Source organism: Mus caroli, unplaced genomic scaffold, assembly GCF_978045245.1.
Source record: "Mus caroli unplaced genomic scaffold, Mus_caroli_1 scaffold_9, whole genome shotgun sequence".
NCBI classification, from domain to species: domain Eukaryota; kingdom Metazoa; phylum Chordata; class Mammalia; order Rodentia; family Muridae; genus Mus; species Mus caroli.
This window is the reverse complement of record NW_028227264.1, coordinates 90109447-90131080: the sequence shown is the minus strand read 5'-3', so window position 1 is coordinate 90131080 and position 21634 is coordinate 90109447. Positions and strand designations below refer to the sequence as shown.

Below are 21634 nucleotides of genomic sequence, written 5' to 3'. Positions count from 1 at the left end.
TCACAGACCACATGAAGCTCAAGAAGAAGGAAGACAAAGTGTGGTTGCTTTGGTCCTTCTTAGAAGAGGGGAACAAAATACTCACAGGAGGAAATATAGAGCCAAGTGTGGAGCAGAGACTGAAGGAAAGGCCATCCAGAGACTGTCCCACCTGGGGATCCATCCCATATACAGTCACCAAACCTGGATGCTATTGTGGATGCCGAGAAGTGCTTGCTGATAGCTGTCTCCTGAGAGGCTTTGCCAGAGCCTGACAAATACAGAGGAGGATGCTCACAGCCAACCATTAGACTGAGCACAGGGTTCCCAATGGAGGAATTAGAGAAAGGACTGAAGGAGCTGAAGGGGTTTGTAACCCCATAGGAAGAATAACAATATCAACCAACCAGACACCCCAGAACTCCCACGGACTAAACCACTAACCAATGAGTACACATGGAGGAACTTATGGCTACAGCTGCATATGTAGCAGAGGATGGCCTTGTCAGGTATCAATGGGAGGGGAGACCTTGGTCCTGTGAAGGCTCTATGCCCCAGAGTAGGGAAATGCCAGGGCAGGGAGGTCGGAGTGGGTGGGTGGGTTGGGGAGCATCCTCTTAGAAACAGGAGGAGGGGGATGGGCTAGGGGGTTTCGGCAGGGGTTTGGGGTTGGGGACTGGGAAAGGGGCTAACATTTGAAATGTAAATAAAGAAAATATCTAACAAAAATAAACAAATCATTAAAAAAAAGAAACAAAAAGGAAAATAAAGACCATAAAAATTATAAGGGTCATTAAAACCATTGGCCTCATATCTAAGAAGCTAAAAAAATCTTAATACATAAGAAATATGAATATAATTACCTCAGTATACAAATAATAACCAATAGTAATAATGTATAATGGGCCCGACATGCCTGCATTTCCCTAGGGTATTCCCCAAAAATACCCTAGGAGAGTATTTTTCAGAAATGAAGGCAAAATAAAAGTCTGTTCCAGAGGTACAGAAGCTGACAGAAGTTGCCACTAGCAACCTCATGTTATTTAAATGTTAGAGGAAGTCCTTTAGGTAGGCAGAAAAATGATACCCATAGAAATAAGAATCCACACAGAAGAGTGGAGAGTGGAGTTGACTTCCAGGGTATGGGACCGACGTAGGTTTGGTATACAGGCTGCTGGTCTCTGAGACACTCTGTGCTTCCGGTCATGCACAGTGGTCACTATCGTCACATTTTAAAAATATTTTTTCAAACAAGGAGCTTTATACCTACAGCATTTAAAACAATGGAGCAAATATTATCAAAGAATGGGTGTGAAATTAGAAAGTTTCCTTTCTAAAACATTCTTTTGTTTTGCTTTTTTAAAATTATTTTTTTTTAACTTATTAGCTCTACACTCCACTCACTGCCCCCTTCCCAGTCACCTCCTCCCACAGCCCTTCCTCCATCTCCCCTCCCCTTCTCCTCTGAGCTGGCAACCCCCTGCGTATCCCCCCACCCTGGCACTTCAAGTCTCTGCAAGGCTAGGCTTTTCCTTTCCCACTGAGGCCAGACAAGGCAGCCCAGCTAGTAGAACATATCCTACATATGGGAAACAGCTTTTGGGATAGCCCTGGCTCCCACTGTTCAGGTCCCTCATGATATCGGCTACATATGTACAAGGAGGTCTGGGTGTAGCCTGTGTTTGTTCTCTGGTTGGTGGTTCAGACTCTGGGAGCCCCAAGGGTCCAGGTTAGATGACTGTTGGTCTTGCTGTGGAGTTGCTATCCCCTTCTGGGCTGTCCCACCACGTCCTTATGGTGTTAGGTTATCATGGAATGGCCGCAGAAATTAAATCATTAACACTGAGGAAACTAGAGGAGCAATGCACTGGTCCTTCATCAATGCAAGCACACAGTTCCAGAAGGAGCTGGGTGAGAAGCAAATGACAAACGAATCAATGTGCTGCTGCAAACATAATCCCAAATGCTATCTGTGGGAGATGAGAAACAGCTTTCACAGGATGCATGGGGGTATTGCTGCCTTAGCTACTTTATTAACTTCTACCCAGAGGTATTAAAAACCAAACACTGCATTAGAGGTTTTTTTTTTTTTTTAAAGCAATTCTGTATTATTATGAGCAAGGATTTAAGAATGCACCGAAACCTGATTTTTTTTTTTTTTTGCCCATTCCATAGGAACATTTGTCATTATTAGTATTGCAGGATACACTAATCCTGGGTTAGAATGATTTCCTTCGTAAATAATAGAAAAGTCAATGGGAAGAAATTAATCACAGGTTCTACAATGAGATTCACAAGTTAATGGATTGCACAGTGTTCCAAGGTATTTGGGTGTACCCAAGTCCCTTTAGTAGACACACAGGGATAAAAAAAAATTAACATTGTTTTTTTTTTAAAAATAAGTTTTAAAAAAAAGTTTATTGTCCAGAAAAAAATGAATAAACAAGTTATTTACATGAGACTTAGCTTATTATTTTGAAATTCACAATTAATCTATACATATTTCATGGAGAACATAGAGTCCATTCTGTCTAATATGTGTGAGCTGTTGAGGTTGTGGATAGCAGTAGAAACATTAGTCAAAGTGGCTAATACCATATGTCAGGCCTGAGTAACCTCTGAGAGGAGAAAAAAAGTAATGGACCTTCGAATGGCTAACTAGTCATTAATTCCCTTAACAAGCCTTCGGAGGGACAATAACTCAAAGCAGATGTTCACAGAGGTAGCATCTGCAGAGGGAACAATTTTCCCTGCAGTCACTCCTAACATGTTCACACTTTAACACTAAAATGCCGATAGGAAGGTAGGATTGTGATGTCATCACCAATAGTGGCCCAGATGGGAATAAATCAGCCAATGTCAGGATATGAACATGAAGCTCAGATTGAGAGCTAAAAGGGTCAATGGTTGGCCTCTATTTCAGGTTCCAACTTGAGACAGGACTGGGCCCACAAAACCAACAGTGCTTCCTGCTTTAAAACTTTCTCCCTGATAATGGTAAGATGTCCATTCTTTTGTCTCTGCCCAACATTTTGGGTAGCTCTGTGACCAAATCCCATATTTGTCTACTCAAATAATCTCCAAAAACAATATAGACTATCATGGAAAAGTCTTTAGGGACTTTCCAAAGATTATAATTTCAAATAAGCATTTTTAATGTTCAAATCAAAAACTTTGACTGTTTTCATTTCCTCCAAAAATTAGGTTGCACAAACTTATTATACTTATGCGAACAACCGAGAGCATGTTACTACGTGCTCTGGGTGTGTCGCCTCTAGTGCCTGATGATACCTGCCGTTATTTACAGTCCTACCAACAGCTATCCTGTTTGTTCTCTCTTCTCCCTTCTCCATAGCTTACCTCTGCCCCTCTGACAGCTTGGATTTGCATTTCTGCTCTCACTTTACAAGGAGAAAGTCACCAGCAGAGAAGTCTGGCTCCCTTAAAATCAGCTACCCATATCCGTGATCCCGGCTGCGAACCATCCGCCCCACAGTGACGTGGGAAGGGGATCATCAACTAGCTATAAGGATCTGTGATGGGAACCAGCCAGTTACTGTAGTGATCAAGGATGGCAATCAGCCACTCTACATTGATCCATGATATGAGTTCCCTAGATGCCTTTACTTTATATCCGGATCACCAAACGTTCCCTTTATCAGCCAGGAAACAACAAATTATGTGTACTCAGTACAACTATTAGTTGGCCCTATATCACATAAGGGACCACTCTACACCTGTCTTCATTAGTTCAGATAAACAAAGGTCATAACTTTGTCTTCTCCCTTTTGATGACATCAAACAGTCTTGAATTTGAGATTACTCAAAAGCTTTGAAAGACCTTCTCACATTAACTAACCAACAAACAAAAGCAAGCAAGCAAATTCTAACCACCCAGCCCCTCCCAGCTCTTGGTGCTATGAAAGTTCTGTTTTCTAATTCTGTCTAAAGACTCAGTTTTTTCCCCCACAGTAGCACGTCTATTGAGCTAAGTCTTGCAAAGCCTTTCCATTTAGAGTGTGAACTTCCCATACAGATGTCACAGAAACTTAAATCCAATGAGTTTACTTTAAGGAAAAAAAATATTGGGTTGGTGGTAGATGCCCAGGTTAGAGGAGGTCTTGAACACAGCAACCCTGCTTTCAAATTTTAAAGCAACTTCCCCCTAGATTTTCCAAGGCAACCTGGAATTTAGCAAGTGCAACTAGAAGAGAAACTGGGAAAGAATCAGCAGAGGCAGAAAGGCATTTTATGCCGGGCGGTGGTGGCGCACGCCTTTAATCCCAGCACTTGGGAGGCGGAGGCAGGCGGATTTCTGAGTTCGAGGCCAGCCTGGTCTACAAAGTGAGTTCCAGGACAGCCAGGGCTATACAGAGAAACCCTGTCTCGAAAAACCAAAAAAAAAAAAAAAAAAAAAAAGAAAGGCATTTTATTTTTCCTGTCCGAATTCAATGGTGTTTGTGAGTAGTCTTTAAGCCCAGGCAGCAAAGAAATCTTTCCAACATTACCAACCTCGCCATCACCCAATAGGACCGTTACTATAGAATTCTCCCAGAATCCACCCTGTTCACCCGGATACTGCCTATGCCAACATGTTACTTCCTGTCAACTCTTCAGTAGGGAACAACTGTATTCTGAGGGTATTATGTAGGATTAGTTTTCAAGTTCTACCACTAAGCGAGACACATTTCAACTTGAAAACTGATTCAGCTAATCTCTGAAAGGTGGCCTCGTTAACAAGTTCCTACAAGGTGCTATGAGCAGAGGGTCAAGTCTCACACAGAACTGAAGTCTGTGCCTGGCCGGAGCAAAACCCAAGGCAACTTCAGTTTGTTCTTTTGCCACACAGACTCAAGAACAATGCTAACCAGAGCTTCAGACAGTGGCTTTCTTCTGGTAATGATAGCTTGTGTGAGGGGGATTAAAAAGCAAAAGGAGTTACGAATGGCAAGCCAGAAGCCAAGATTCTATCAATGTCATGTGAGTTTTTAGTCTCGGGAACAATTTCTGTAATAAGCTCTAGGAAAGATGTTATTTTTAAAGATACATTGAAAAAAAGCAAAGGACAATTAGCTAATAGTAATAAGACCCATTAAAATAATTAATGGCACAGAATATGTAGCAACCAGACTCTTGCAACATAAAAAAGCAGGAGAGAGCTCAGCAGAAGCAGTGATACCTGTTAGCTTTATTTCTATTTCCAAATGCCTCCCCTCCCCCAGTCATTATCATATAAAGCCAAACAAACCTCTGAAAGAATGATTTATTACTGTCCTTAAAAAACAAACACACAAACAACAAAAAACCCAAAGTATTTACAACACCAAACCATAGCACCAATGCACTTGGGCATTTTCTGTTACCTTTTTATTTCATTCCTTCACTTTTATTGCATTAGGAAAAAAAAAAAAAAAAGAGAGTAAAACGGAAGTGAGGAAGAATCAGAGTCACTTAGAAAGATGGAGTTGACTGCTTTGGGCTTGAATATATGGTGACATATGCTGGTCAGCATTTATAGAAAATTTATGCCAAGTGTCTGAATAAAACGGAGACAACATACGATTGGATGCCAACTCCAGAAGATAACATTTTGATGATTTACAGCAACTTGTTTAGCAAGAGCAGAAGCAGTCCCTTCAAGCATGGGGGTTTGAATTCTAATTAAGGAATAAAGATGAGGAAACTCGACAAAGCCCTGAAAAGAAAGTGATGAAGTAATTCTGGCTTTTAATAGTGAACAAGGGCAAAGGTCACAACAGGAGTTTATTTTACCACCCTATCCATAGTGATAACAGAAAAAACCCCAAGGGTCCTTCCGCTGTTCATGTCTTACTTCACCGTCTCAAAATGTCAAAAGACAATGACCTCAGACTTAACTCTCGCACGTGCTCACACACACCACACACACACACACACACACACACACACACACACACACACACATTTAATCTGTAAATCCTTATTAGATGTCCAAATAGTTACAAAGAAAAAAAGAGGAATTCTTTACCTGCAATAAAATCTTATCAAAAGTTGAACAGTGAAGGTGTCAGAAAGAGACCAACTTACGTTAATAAGTTCAAGCTCCCAGATTTTTTTCAACAGGTCCATGGACGTGTAGCCATTGATGAGAAAGGCTTTGGTGTAATCACCCAGCTCAATGGAATCCAGCCATTCGGCTACAGAGGTGGGATGGTAGCCATCATGGCCAATGGGCCTCATCTGTAATGAAGAATACCACATTAGGAATTATTTAGACCAGTTCCCTTCTGTTCCAATAACAGGAAGCATCCTGCCACTTGCAAATTAATCTGATATGAAGCCTCAGATATTTCTGGATGGAGAAGTAAGGAAGAAAAGAAAATGCTCCATGAACAATTCTAAGTCATCAGTAATTTTCACGCTGAATTAGTTTTCGAAAAACACACCCAGAAATTTCCAATTTAGCTGCTAAATTAGCTCTGTGTTGGAGAGGATGAGATATGTCAAACCCCCGTTAAAGATTTTATTGGTATTCTGTTGGAATGGAATTTCAAGGGATGTCAGTTGATTTACCAGGGTTCCATGCGCGGAAGGCTGGAGGGACGGCATGTTCAAAATAGAGATGGTAATTCTCATATGCACAACATCAAAGTGTGTGAAAATACTGCATGACTTAAACGTTCCAAAGGGATTCATGCTTATGCAAGACATGTATTGTAGGTGGTGCACACACGCTGGAGAAACACAGTGCTGTGGTGAACAGTTAAAAAGAGGCCCTGAGTGTTTTAAGACCATGTGTTCTGCCTCAGCTCTACAGTATGTTAGACATGAATAGGGAACTTGCTGGCAGACAAGCTTCTATTTTTTGTCAGCTATATACAGATTTTTTTTTAATACTTCAGGGGAACAAAGAAGTGTGACAACAACATAATGTTTCTGAGTCTAAATTGGAATGTGAAAATAATTTAAGCAGGAAGAACTTCTGGGTTGAAAAATTTTATATAGAGTCCTCTAAGTCCTTTATTCTTTATTTGAAATCTGAGTTGAATTCATGGTTCTTGGCTTTGACGTGACTCACTTCTGAAACTTATGCTGCCTGCATGCTAAGGCAAGGTCTGGTACTGGGGTTCCTCAGGAGAGCCTGCCCCCTCATCAGCTGACGTCAGCCAACAGTGAGATGGCTGCTGGGAGTATCCCTCAAGGCAAGATGCAGAATGGGCTTTCCTCTTCCATCAAATTTAAGGAGATTAAATATTAATGGAAATCTATATGAGTCTGGTTTGTGAGCAGAGAAAGATTTGTTCAGGCACCCAGGATTCAGATATTTAGTCTCGGTGTCATGAGCTTTCTGTCACACACAGAATCCTCCATTGAGATTCTCCTTGCCTTTCTCCCTTCCACTCCTTCCTGCTCTTCTGCTCCTCAATCTAACTTAAAAACACGCTCAGATTTAAATGTCCACTATATCAAAGTTATAGTGTGACTCATTATTATTCAGTTGCCTCAGATGTTTGTAGTTTGCTTTTCTATTGATTGATTCCCCCCGCTTTTAGCTATTCACCCATGTGCACACATGTGGCCCTTGCTCACTATTTATTGCATGGAGTCAGAGTTTGCAAAAATGAAGTTTAGTGGCTTCTACAAGTAAATGAATGTTGTATATGAAACTAGAGACTAGGACCCCAAGTGGATGCTCAGATGTACTGAGTATTTTCTCTCTTAGTCAGGGTTTCTATTCCTGTACAAAACATCATGACCAAGAAGCAAGTGGGGGAGGAAAGGGTTTATTCAGCTTACACTTCCACACTGCTGTTCATCACCAAAGGAAGTCAGGACAGGAACTCACACAGGGCAGGAACTTGGAGGCAGGAGCTGGTGCAGAGGCCATGGAGGAATGCTGCTTACTGGCTTGCTTCCCCTGGCTTGCTCAGTTTGCTTCCTTATAGAACCTAAGACTACCAGCCTAGGGATGGCACCACCCACAATGGACTGGGCCCTCCCCCCTTGATCACCAATTGAGAAAATGCCTTACAGCTGGATCTCATGGAGGCATTTCCCAAGGAAGTTTCCTTTCTCTGTGATAGCTCCAGTTTGTGTCAAGTTGACACAAGAACCACCTACTACACTTTCCTATTTGGTAGATTATAAACTATAGGGGTAGGGCACATGCTCATTAGCTTGGTAGCAAGTGGGTGAACTAATCTAAACGCTTGCCCAAGACAAGGGAGACTTCTCTTATGGAATATGTGGAGAAAGAGAAGACAGAGGAACACTGGAGTTGAAATGAATAGCCTAGCAGAGACATCCTGTTGATAGTCCACCCAAGAAGGCAACAAACCCAGCAGTGGTTACTACTGACAGGCTTAAGGAGCCTTGATAAATTTAAAGAATCAGTTGTTTTTTTTCCCAGAGAACTGTGTTAAGGTTCTTCACGAGTTGTCCCCCAAGCGCTCACATACAGTTCCTTGGAAAGGTCAGTCATTGAGCACCTGTCCCACTTAGGTTACTTGATGGTCACTGCCAGACGAGTAACCAGGGCTACCCTCCAGACAACTGCAAAGTGAGCCTAATGGAGACCAAGGAAGTCCATCTCTTCTCCAGTAGCTTTCTTTTTGTCCTGATATCGAACAATTGAGAATAAGAAAGGGGGAGTCTCTTGGAAGAAAATTGGATCGTGTGTGTGTGTGTGTGTGTGTGTGTGTGTGTGTGTGTAAGGGATGGACGTAAAGCTAGAGGTTTAAAATGAATTAGAACTGAATTTTCAGTATTTTACCCAACGAGAACATTATTGGATAAATCTAAATCCACACTAAGAAGTACCAAAGAGAATCAACTGAACTTGATTAAAGGCAGCGTCTGGGAAACATAACACTAAAATCTCATAGACTGCTTGGTAATCTGGTTCCTCCTGTAACGCAAAACCTACCTTAAAGAGGCAAGAATGAAAGAGATTTTGGTGGGGTGACAGATGAGTTGGGTAGAATGGAAAGGAGAAGGTTCTCTGGAAAGGGGTTTGTGTGTGAATGTGCAGGTGTGTGTGTGTGTGTGTGCGCACGCGTGCATGTGCAGGGGTGTGTGTGTGCATCTGGAGGGCAGCATCCATACAAGTTGCTTATTCTTCAAGTACTCAGCACTAATTTTGACAGATGCTATGCAAACAGCAAAGAACAAATCTCTTAGAATCCCTCCCTCATGGTAATTGTAAGTCTAAATATATATATATATATATATATATATATATATATATATATATATATGTGTGTGTGTGTGTGTGTGTGTGTGTGTGTGTGTGTGCCCAGATGACCAATAAATTATGGAGACTCTATATCCCTGAAGGGAGGAAGCCTACATAGCCCAATGAAGTTGCGAAATGAACTTGACACATCTTTAATCGTATGCAGAGTGGTTACTGTGCTGCACAAAAACTTCTTCCAAAGAAGGTGTCCCATCTGTTCCTTTATTTCTGCTTCTACTGTTACTACCCGGCTTAGCTTCTCATTGCCACTTATACAAATGAATGCAAAATCCTTCCGCTTTCCCCCTGCCCCCCACCTTTGGCTCAGTTTATTCTCAGTAATACCTTAGCCAGATTCAGAAATCTACCCCTGGGCCAGATCATACAGTGATTCTGTTATTAGAAAAGGCTAAAGGTCCTAGTTCACCATCCAAAGCCAACTGAAACTAACTCAGTCTCTCACTACCCTGCTATACACCCTAGTGATGTGACTGAGCACACGCACGTGTCAACAGACATTGAGTTATTAGCTAATCCCAAAACGTGAATTACACGAGGCACTGTTGATACTTGTGACAGATACAATTTTCTGTGCCTGCAATGCTCTTGGGTTATTTCTAGACTTATTTTTCAAGGACTGAAATCTTCATGAATTATAAAACACATTATTTAAAGTAAAAAGTATAGGCCATCTCAGGTCTTACAGCTAGCATCAACGTAAGTAAAACAACCAATTTATAACCTTCAGCTGAGAACATGGCTCTTAGCAGCGTTTCTCATGGTTCTTAGCTAGTGAGGAGATTTCACTCCTTTGCCCAAGTAGATTTTTGAGCTTAGGAAAGAGTCATTATAATTCCTTAGAGCAACACGACCTATTGATTGTGTTTCCAACATGGCTTTCAATTCAGCCTGTCTTCCAAAAGTGCACTTTGGAATCTGATAGACCCAGAAATGTTACTAATGTTTTTGGTCCATCTTTGGCAAGTTACAGAGCTGTTTGAGACTCACATCCCTCTTTTTCTAAAATAAGTACAGTAATATTGACACCCCTCCCAAGTATTGTGATATTTTGTGAAATAGTGTGTAAGTTGCCTAACATGACGATTTGGATCCCGAGCCATCTGATGACTCTTAAGCCCTCTTCCCGTTCCATTGCTTTAAATGGAACCCACCTACAGTTTGAAATTGCATCTGTTTTTGCCCTTGGCTGCTTAGCTTTTCACTTCAAATTACAATTCTCCTGTCTTCTTTCCTCCCTTTCTCCCTTCTACTAACATCTTTGCTTCTCTCCCTTTGAGCTCACAGCTCTGTTTTTAGACATTTGTGTGACAAGGTAACCCAAGGATACGGAATTATTCTTCCAAGTTCTTTGCTCTCCTCCTGTATTGGAATTATGCTTCTGCACCCTATGCCAGGGGAACCACATTGAGTCTGGCTGTGGTTGGAGGTACTTTCCAGTTCCATTGATGCTGGCCTATGGTATGGGTGGTTAGCAGTCTCTCCACTCCTGTTCCACCCATTCTTTTGCGTTCTTCCTACCCTGTAGGTATACACGTCTATTCTTACATTAATTATTACTGCAAGACGCATGCCTGCTGAGTACTTTATAACTGCTGGTGCTAGGAGATAAATAAAGACTTACAAGTTAAACTCAACCCAAAGGTTGGAATTAAATTTGGATCCCAGGAAGGTCTAATCAGGTCTAACTAGAGCTGACCTATAGATTCAGGAGTTAGAAAAATAAGACATGGGCTGTTGAGATGGCTCAGTGGGTAAGAACAATGATTCCTCTTCCTGAGTTCAGATCCCAGCAACTACATGGTGGCTCACAACCACCCGTAATGAGATCTGATGCCCTCTTCCGGTGTGTCTGAAGTCAGCTACAGTGTACTAATTTATAATAATAAATAAATCTTTGGGCCTGCAAAGGTCCAAAATACCCAACAACCACATGAAGGCTCACAACCATCTGTACAGCTACAGCATACTCAGATACATAAAAATAAAATAAATAAATCTTAAAAAAAGAAAAACGAGACATTTTTGTTATACTGTTGTCAACAACTGAATTTTTGATATATGGGGAAGGAGGGACTGCATAGAGTTACCGCTTATTTGAAAGCCTTTGGTGTTTATAAATTGCACCTGTGGAATCTAACTCCTACTCTTTAATTCATGAGTCCATGGGCAATTGGTTGGGGCAGGACTGAGGAAGATGAAGGAAGCTGTCTAAGGCAGCAGCAGCAGCATCCTTCTTAGCTTACTGTGCACCATCTTAACCCAGGCATGAGTTAAGTCGGTCTCTATTGTGCATGATGATTGCATGAGGTTGTCTAGGGGGGCGGGGCACAGTCCTCTGCGTAGCTAGCACCTATATACTTCTCTGTCTCCTGGTTTCTTTAGCAGGAACTCCATTTCTTCCTGCTCTCCCAAGATCTCTCTAATCCCGCCTCCCTTTCAAGGGAGCACCAATGGTATATTAACTTCACCGGATTCCCTGCCTCTGGTGAAGAAATAAGGTCTTGGGAACTTTTGTGGTCTCTAAGGCCTCCATCGGAACGCCTCACACATGGCAGGCACTTGCTAATCAGATGATTGGATTACTGAAGCCACACATGGAAGACAAATGACGAGAACAAACGACTATCTCATTTATTGTCGTTGGTACGCATTTGTGGGAGTCTTACATTTTGTACTCTGTGCCATAAGAATTAAGGGTTTCGCATCATGATCTAACACTGGTAACATTTTAAACTTTCATGTATCAATACCCAATTCCAGGTAGTAGGCTGTACTATAAAATGCTATTTTAATTAATTCTATCTTCTTGATTCTGCTGCGGGACCCTGGGCAAGCCACACTGCCCTCTCTAGCTTTAGTGTTGTATCTACGGAGTCAAGGGGTTGGACCAATGACTTCAAAGCTCTATTTTACAGAAACCTCCAAATTTTATGATTCCATGATTTGTAAATTACTTGTAAGTTAGTGTCTGATATATTTACCCAGTTTAAAAACAAAACTCCAAAACAAATAAGCCCAATTACAAAACTACACAAAGGAGAGTAAAACCGAGGAGAAACGCTGACTACAGGTCAGACAGCACCCAGGCTTCTTTGCTGGCTCTTTGGCAACCCCCTCAGGTAGTAGCGTAACTGCTGCTCAAATTAGCGTTGGTTAAGCGCTTTTTTTCTAGCAGGAACATCTGGTGAGACCCAGTTAGGAAGAGACAGCCCCAGGGTCTGCCAGGCCAGCAGTACTGTGGAGCATGCGCAGGAGTCGGGCACAGTCTGATGTGAGAAGCAGAGTCGTGGGCGGACAGCAGGCATTCCTAACTCTGGTTCACAGCAAGGCAGGATTTGACTCGCTGAATTCCAAAGCCTGGGGAAAACCTTAGCTGGGACCAAAAATGGAAATAGCAGCCAAACTTTAGTCTTCACTAAATTCAGATATGCTAAAGCATTTACCACATGCCTTCCTGGTTGCTGCGTTCTGCCTGCATGTCCTTCGAAAGTTGCTTGGAATATGTCTAGCCTCAGATTGTACTGTACCCATCAGAGAGACAGGCTGAGCATAGGGACTATAGGAAAGGGCTCCGTGGACTCCTGACCTTCCGGGGTTCAGCTCTGAAACATCCCTGGCTCTAAGGTTGCCTGCTCCACTTCAGCCAGCCACTCACATTTTAAATGTTCTGTGTAGGTATGAAAAGGAAGAAATGCCTTGCTGGCTTTGAAAAGAAATGTTTAAAACCAGTGAAGCAGACAACTTAAGGGTTTAAATGGTCTCTATAGCCTTTTTTTCCTTTTCAATCTCTCTTTGTTTGAAATTCTCAGGTCTGGTACCTATTAGTGTATTTATATATATTTGCAGTAACATGAGAGATACGAGAATATCCTTGAACACGGTCAGGCATTCAGGGAAATGATATGAGTGGAATTTAGCACAGTTCTTTCCTCACAGGGCCATTTAAACAATTGCAGTCACGTTATAACAAGTGCTGAGGGCTGAAGTCAGGTATGAGTGAGATTGCACAGGATGACCTTGTATCTAGTCTCTCACTCTTCTTATCTGCTTCTCAGGAGCTTGGTCGGCATAGACAAGGGACAGAGGGGAAGATGGAAGGTAATAAAAACTGATAACAAACTACGAATAGTGGTGGGCTATCTGCAATTTCAGCAACTGGGAGATAGAGGCAGGAGGATCAAGGGTTCAAGGCTGGCCTCGGCACATAGTACATTAGAGGTCAGAATGATCTACATGGAACACTATCTCAAAAAACAACACCAACCCCAGAATGCTCCCCAAACAACAACAACAACAACCCCCAGAAAAATCAACTAACCAACTAATAACAGACAAAGGAAAATGAAGGATGGTATATATCATATTTGTGGTTAAAGGAATATAAAAGCAGTTTGCAGCAAGTTACTAAAATGGAACTATGATACTAGCATGAAAATTAGATCAAGGGATAAGGAACACCCTAACGCCAATAATGGATCAGGTAGCTGCTGCTGTCAGGATGTGTCACACAATTAGAGACAGATGTTCCTCTATCTAAAGGGTGGGCTTATGATTGCTCAATTAGACCACAAGACACATCAGCTTTTGGGGGCTGATATTATGAGATAGGTTTATATCTAACAGGAGCCTAATGAAAATTTGTCATGTAACCATCTTTGCTTTGGAGTTTTTAGTTCTTTTTAAAATCTTTCCATGTTCTGGAATGTCAATGCCCACAGGATAGTGCTGACCACATGGGAAAGACAGTACATCGGAGTCCTCACTGTGTTGGAATCTCATGGCAGCCTGCTGACTTGTGAGTCTCGTTGAGGTGGGCTGGAGGGACTCTCTGAGGTACTGAACTTTCCACAAGCAGTATGGTGATGCTAACACTGCCAGTCCATGGGTCACCTAGAGTAGACATGATTTAGAGGATGACAGAGGGACAGAGCAAAGGTCTTGATTCCTTCTAGAATTGTAGAATTAAGAGCCAATTTATAAACCCAGACTGCTCATTTCAGAACTGTTATGTGCTAGAGACCAATGTTGTGTTCTCCAAACTGTTGTATTATGAAGCTCTTTGTTTTTGGTAGCATAGCTTTTATTTGCATATAAGTATAAGTGGAAATAAGGTAGTCATAGGAACATTCATACGGAATTAGTACCTTCATTTGGCAGCATACTGCACTGCCTTTTGCTCTGTGCATTCATAAGTGTTCACATTTATTGACATCAAAAAAATTTTCTCTTTCCCTTAACTGCATCTGTGGGCATCTTCCTGTCAAACACATCATCATCCAGTTGTCATAGTTATGTAGAGATGAGAATGGGAATCTGTAGGAGAATATCTCAAGCTTCTAATTTAGACATTTAGCTTTGTGGTGGCTTTAATAGCCACAGGAAAAAGCACCATATAGCAGAATGACACGGATAATTCTGTGACACAAGAAACATACATACTGTAGACTAGCACCTGAAATTTGGGGAAGAATTCCAGGGAGTCACATGACCTTGGCATCATGAGCAGTACAGATGGGAGTCCTGGCTGCCACAGCTACTAACAATGTGACCTTGAGTAAACTTCTCATCCTTGCCAAGTGCCCACCATCTGATTATTAAGGTGAGAGATGAAAAGAATGGCTGAGAATTGTCATATATAGCCACAGAGACAATGCAAGGAGAGCTTAATGCAATACTCACCGCACACAGGAGTGCCATAGATTTTATCATGGAGATCTGGTGGCCTGTGTAAGTGAGACTGCACGGGGATGCCGAAGGGTGTGAAGAGGTGTGAGCTGAGCATGAACCACTTCCACTGGATGTGGGAAAGATAAGGACCATACTGAGGAGGCAAAGCAAAGATGGTCCCGACAGGAAGAGATGTGGGGAAAGTTTTAAGGAAGGATGCTGCAGAGCTAGTGAGAAAAATGAAGAGGAGGAGAGGGCAGGGGGATCTGGCATATAGGTCATGAGGGATCTCACGGAGAAAAAGCACAGAATCCTGGCTGCACCTGGGTGGGGAGGGAGTTAGCTCTGAGCAGGCAGAATATACAGAGATGAAGGACTTTGGAAACAAGAGAAACACGTACGGAAAGCAGGAAGAATAAGAACTCAGGGTCAAGGATAGTCAGTGTCTATAGGGGGTGGTTCTGATGTTTTGATCAGGAATCTGCGGGTGTACACTGAAGGTCCTGTTCTCCAATTGGTTCTTGATCAATCAATAAAGATGCTAGTGGCCAATGAGCTAAGAGGAGTAGGCGGGACTTCCAGGTTTCCTGCAGGTAAGGGAGGAGAGAGCTATTTTGCCACACTTCGGAGGGAGAAAGAGCCATCAGCCATGTGAGATCTCAGGCAGAGTGGCTATTGGCTGCTTCCCTGACTGGGCATGGGGTGGTAGCACGAGGGCAGATTTAGAGTGCTGAGCTAGGACTGAACAACGACAGTTGAGGGCAGTTTTAGGGTGCTGAGCTGGGAGTGAAAAGAAGGGCATGATAGCTGAGGAAGACTTAGAAGAGCCTGGCCATTGAACTAAAGCATATCAAAAATATGCTAATGTGTGTGTGTGTGTGTGTGTGTGTGTGTGTGTGTGTTTCATCAGTGGATGTGAGGGAACCTGAGCAGGGCTTGTAGTGCAGTCCACCTGCAGCTCCAAGTATCCTTTAGGAATGAATCTGAACATGCCCTGGAGGAGGGTGGGGGAGAAGACTTGCTTGGTGGTTAAGTTTATTTACATTGTGTGTGTGTGTGTGTGTGTGTGTGTGTGTGTGTGTGTGTGTGTGTGTGTGTGTCAGTGTGTTATGCATGGATGCAAGTATGCATGTGGAGGTCAGAGTTCAACTTTGTGGAATCTGTTTTTTCCTCCCACCATGTAGGACTCAGGGATCAAGCTCAGGCTGTTGTCAAGCTTGGTAGTAGAACTTTTACCTGCTGAGCCATCTTGCTGGCCTGCTTGGTAACTTTGATTGCCTTTCTTGAAAATTAAGGCGTCAAGGACAGTTGGAGCTAACTTTGAGATGGATAATCTTTCTGTGAAAGCAGTGTACATATATGGAAGCTACGTGGATTAGACTTGGGGTAGACTCTTATATAGGCAAGGGTTCTCATATGTGTGGTATGCCACTGCCCAGGTAAAAACATACAAACCTATGACTTAATAGAACATCTGTGTATAGAGCACTGGTGTGCCAAGGTCAGCTGCTAAACTTGTCTGTGCTGCTGTGATGAACTGGAGCCTCTCTTTTGCTACCTGGGTATGCTCTGAGTTCTCTCACTGCTTGACAGGGCTGTGTTCCCCTCTGTTCTGGTTCCTTGTTCTAGCCTCTTGGGAATCTGTACTGTTGCTACCCAAGACTCAGAATGTTAGTGGCCCAGAAAAATAAACCAGGACAGACAGTGCAGGCAGACAGTGTGTTGCCAAGTGTAAAGGCAGATCTGTGAGGGAGGGTGAGGATCAAATTTTCCCCATTCAGTGAATCCTGGGCTTGGAGATCAATGTATTTCTCTCATCCATGACTCTTAAAAGAATGAATGAACATGAAAGACAAAAGCTGAGCCACTGGCCACCGGGCTCTGGAGAAAGGTCCAATACCCAAGAGGTTGGATACGGAAGCTCTGCTGGATAGACATGTCTACAAGACAAACAGCACTATCACCATCAACAAATCACCTGGAAGCTATATGGTACTCTAAAAAGCCCGGAGTCATTTCACATTTGTCATCTCATTTGTCAAGGGCTTAAGGTGATGTATAGAAAATGCCCTTTGTGGAGGCTATGAACCTGAGTTATACTCTTTCTTCTGCGGGAGCTGGAGGTGAATTTGCTCAGACTCTGGCTGGGAAGGAAAGCATGGTAGGTTCTCTGTGTTGTACAGCTACAGCAAGAGGGACGACCCAAGCATAAAAGGCTCTGCTGCTGAAGCCCCTGTGTTTAAGTTCAGACTGTGCTGAAGGTACAAATTCTATGAAAGAATAAGGAAGCACATAAGCCCCCTAAGGTAAGAGAATTGTGTCTGTATGTTGCCAATGGAGTGCAGACAGCCATTGGCCATGCCACCAACTAACTCACTGACTTTGGGCTCTTGGAATCTTCAATTATATTTCCCAGCTTTTGGCATTGGGGAGACACTGAAGAGTTCATATCTTTATATATTTTTGTTACAATACCTATCTATCTATCTATCACCTATAAATCAATCAATCAATCAATCAATCTATCTATCTATCCATCTATCCATCTATCTATTGGTGGGGAGAAAATAAAGAAAAGTGCTTTGCATTAGATGGTGTCTCTTCATGTCCCAAGAAATAAGAGAAATGAATTAGGATTTAGCCCAGAGAAAAAATGATATATTTCAAATACTGATGTAATAAATCATGGAGTAAATAATGGTGAAACAAGGACAGAAAAGAGTGTATAGTAAGAAATGTTTACAAAACTCGTGGGTGACCAAACCCTAATATCAGAGAATACAGAGAAACTTCAGCTACGTGTCCTTGAGAATAGGAAAGATACTTTTTAGTCATAAGCATTGGTTGGACCACAATTTAAAAGAATAGGATTGTCAACACCAAAACTTTAAATCATGGTTGGAGAAGGATATCACCAACAATAGCGATTATTGCAAGAGAATCTATTATCTGCAACTGTGTGAATGCTCTGTAGCCAGCCTTTGGCCTTTTCAGCTTCATCTGTGATACACAGAAAGTAACTCCATGGTCCCACTTGAGAACAGTTACCTGTTCTGGGAGGCTGTGTGGGTTATGGATGGAATGACCCATAAAGAGTTTACACAGAATGCAAATAAACACGGTCCAGGGATTGGGCGATTTTATTGAATGACTGTATTGTACGGTTCCCTGAAGTTTTGGGTTAAAAAATATGTTTAAAAAAATTCAATAAAAGGAAATGTGTTTTCTACCATCTTTTAATTTACAAACCCTATTGAGATCATGTTGACCCTAGAGCCCTGTGCTAAACATCTCTACCTGTTTTATTTCCTTGGTGCAAAGCTATTTTATGAAGCAAGGGCTTGGATTAAAGATGAACAGAGGATCTGCTGCAGCCAGAATAAGCTGCTGAACAGCACTCGCTAACATTCACGTTTTCCAGCTCTCCCAGTGATGTGAATTATATTTAGAAAAAGACACGTGACCTCCTCATTCTGCAAGTACATGTTTTCTGACATTCATGTAGCTGTCTGGTTGTTAATATAGCTCACTGCTCTCCTCTTAAAACAGAAACTTTAAATGCTGCTATCAATCAGAATGATTCTTTTTTTTTTTTTTTTTGCATGTTTTTAGTCTTAGTGGGAAAAAATTCCTCAAACCTCCATTTTCAGGAGATAATGAATACTTTGAATGTCAGTTCTATTTATTTGATATTTCAAAACCATGTCCTTTCTCAGAACCTCTAGGCATGTACATAACTTTATTCACAGAAGTACTTCAAACAGATAACTGTGCCATAAAGTCAAAGTTAGTGGTTTACAAATGAATAACTTATATTCTGCCTGAGTCAAGCAGTACAGAGGATATCATTTGTATGGTTGTTAAAACTAAGCATTCACTTAACACATTCAAACCCCAGACCTACCCTCCATCTATCCATCCATCTTTCCTTCCATCCATTGATCTATCCATCGATCCATCCATTCTTCCTTCTATCCATCCATCCATCCATCCATCCATCCATCCATCCATTGCCATTTTCATTCTTCAACTACTAACTGTGCCCACTGTATGTACTCAAGGAGCTCTTTTGGTGGCCTCAGTAAACAGAATTCCAATATTACCAGTCCTTGTATTTTAAGAAAGGGATACAGCTAGTGGTTGGAGGCAAACCACATTGTGTATTATGTCAGAAAATAGAAGTACAACATGGAACTGGGAACCCTAAGGAGGAGCAACAGGTGGTCAAGGGAGGTTTCATTCGGAAGATTTGAAGAGTCTGAAGACAGTGAGGGGAAGACTCAGGTAGAGAGAGCATCTAGCACAAAGGTTCCCCCAAGGAAGAGAAAAGCCCAGTGAGCTTTCTCCAAGGAATAACAAGACCAATGGATGAGTTCAGTGTGTAGCTGCAAAATGGGGTTCAGGTCAGTGGGGTAATAGGTGGCTTAGTGTCTAGAAGGTTCCTGCAAAAGCTCACTTTGAGCCCGAGGGAAGCAGAAAGCCATTGCATGCATATGAACAGAGGTCGGACAATGCTCTGGCCTATGTTTCAGAGGAATCAATCTGGTTCCTGGGTGGAGAATAGCTAGTAAAGAGGCCATTTTAGAGGAAGTATAAGTCATTCAGAGGAAAGAAGATGGTATCTTGAACAGGAGGCCAGAAAAAAGGTAGCAGAAAATGGTTAGATTCAGGATGTATTTTGAAGGTAGGTCAGCATGATCTCCTGAAACACAAAATAGAATGTTCTTTGTTCTCTCACATGGACATGGAGCTTGCCAGCTTGCTGATTAGAGCTGTGTGATGCAGCTTTCACCTTGAACACAACTGTGCTTGCCGATCCTGTGTGGGAATTTATGGATGACTGTCAGGATTAGTCTTGAAGGGTTCCATTTCAAACGAGGGATCCAGGAACACCAAAAATCTCTGTTCCAAAATGGAAGCTAAGGCATCGATGCACTTGATTCCAGGAACAAAAGATACACATGTGGAGGGATGGCACTTCTGAATGTGTTTCATGTTCTGGCACTCTCATGGGGCCCTGGTCCTTCTCCCATAGACCAGGGGTTAAGATGAAGAGGTCTATATCATCAAAGTGTTCTGGGAAGGGGTGAGAGAGGGCCTGAGAACAAAAGGAGCTAGTGCTGTTGGCTTCAGAAACATTATCAGTAAGCAGAGATGATGTCATATCAGACATTGGTGCTCTCAACTCTGGGCATTGGCAGTTGGCAATGATACCCGTCTTGGCAGGCTTCAATGGCATTGGCAGAACATCCACTTGGCATTGGTCAAGGTGCCCTTGGTGAGAAGACACTGAGCACTGCTCCAGGAGAACAGATACTAGGACCTTCAACACATTGGGTACCTGTAGCTCTGAAGCAGTTTTTGTATGTAATTAGAAGTCGTTTGGCATGACTTCTGCATAAGTCCTGGTGGCCTGATTTTAAGCTTTGGTGACAAGAGCCATCACCATAATAAGCTAGTACAAGAGAGGCCAAATAGCACAGGTGTCTGTGGCCAGCCAGTGTTCTAGTTAATGGTGTACATATACTCAAGGCAGCTGAGCCTTAGTGGGAGGTTCTGAAGATCCAGACCATATGGGAAAGTGTGGCTCTGTGGTCAGGACTCAAAACCCTTTGTGAAGTTCCCAAGTATCTCCTTTATGCCAGGAATGGTGGCAGATGTCTGTCAGCCCATCATAAAAGCAGGAGTTCCAGGATAGCCTGGGATATGTAGTGAGACCCTGTCCCCCTAAACAAACAAACAAAAACAAACAAACAAACAAACAGAACACCAAGGGCTAGAGATGCAGTTCCAAGGTAAAGTACTTGACTAACATATCTAAGGTCCTAGTCTCATGTCTTAGCATTACAAAAGCAAAGAGAACAAGCTACCTCCAAAACCAAACAAAACCAAATTCGAACACAGGCATATGCCCTGCCCCAATGCATGCTCTCATATCTATACGTGCACATACACAACCAACCAACAAACCAACCAAAGGAACATCTTTTTTTAAATTTTATTAAACTAATGAAATTTATTTTTAAATGTACAACTCAGTATTGTCATTTTTTAAGTCATCAAAATAATTTATAATAGTTAAAGGCCTCTTAAATATTCATGATATCTTCTGAGGCTGAAAGTAAAGTGCACTCATTCAGTTTTTAAAATCTATTTGGAACATTAAATATGATAGAAGTAGAAAAAAAATCTCTTATGAAGTTCTCTATGAAAGGAAATTGTGACAGGTTCCTGATTAGACGGAAAACATTCCATCTCCAAAGGAGAATACACCATGTAACTATGGCTTCCTAGAATGAATTGTGTAGTGTTCCTTCTGTTTCTATTTTGTGCAATAATTTGAAGAGTATTGGTATTAGGTCTTCATTGAAGGTCTGATAGAATTCTGCACTAAACTCATCTGGTCCTGGGCTTTTTTTGGTTGGAAGACTTTTTCTTTTTAAATTTTTATTAGGTATTTTTGTCGTTTACATTTCCAATGCTATCCCAAAAGTTCCCCAAACCCACCCACCCCCACTCCCCTACCCACCCACTCCCCCTTTTTGGCCCTGGCTTTCCCCTGTACTGGGGCATATAAAGTTTGCAAGTCCAATGGGCCTCTCTTTCCAGTGATGGCCAACTAGGCCATCTTTTGATACATATGCAGCTAGAGACAAGAGCTCCGGGGTACTGGTTAGTTCATAATGTTGTTGCACCTATAGGGTTGCAGTTCTCTTTAGCTCCTTGGGTACTTTCTCTAGCTCCTCCATTGGG

At 42.1% G+C, this 21634-nt stretch overlaps 1 protein-coding gene across 10 annotated transcripts in view; it reads right to left on the bottom strand.

Moving 5' to 3' along the window:
• The window catches only part of Anks1b (ankyrin repeat and sterile alpha motif domain containing 1B), a 1085844-nt gene that overhangs the window by 299178 nt on the left and 765032 nt on the right, over positions 1-21634 (bottom strand). For all 10 annotated transcript variants that reach the window (XM_085843084.1, XM_085843086.1, XM_085843085.1 and 7 more), the window contains one exon: positions 6046-6198. In XM_085843084.1, the coding sequence (XP_085699210.1) occupies positions 6046-6198 (153 nt within the window). The remainder of the gene's footprint in view (positions 1-6045; positions 6199-21634) is intronic.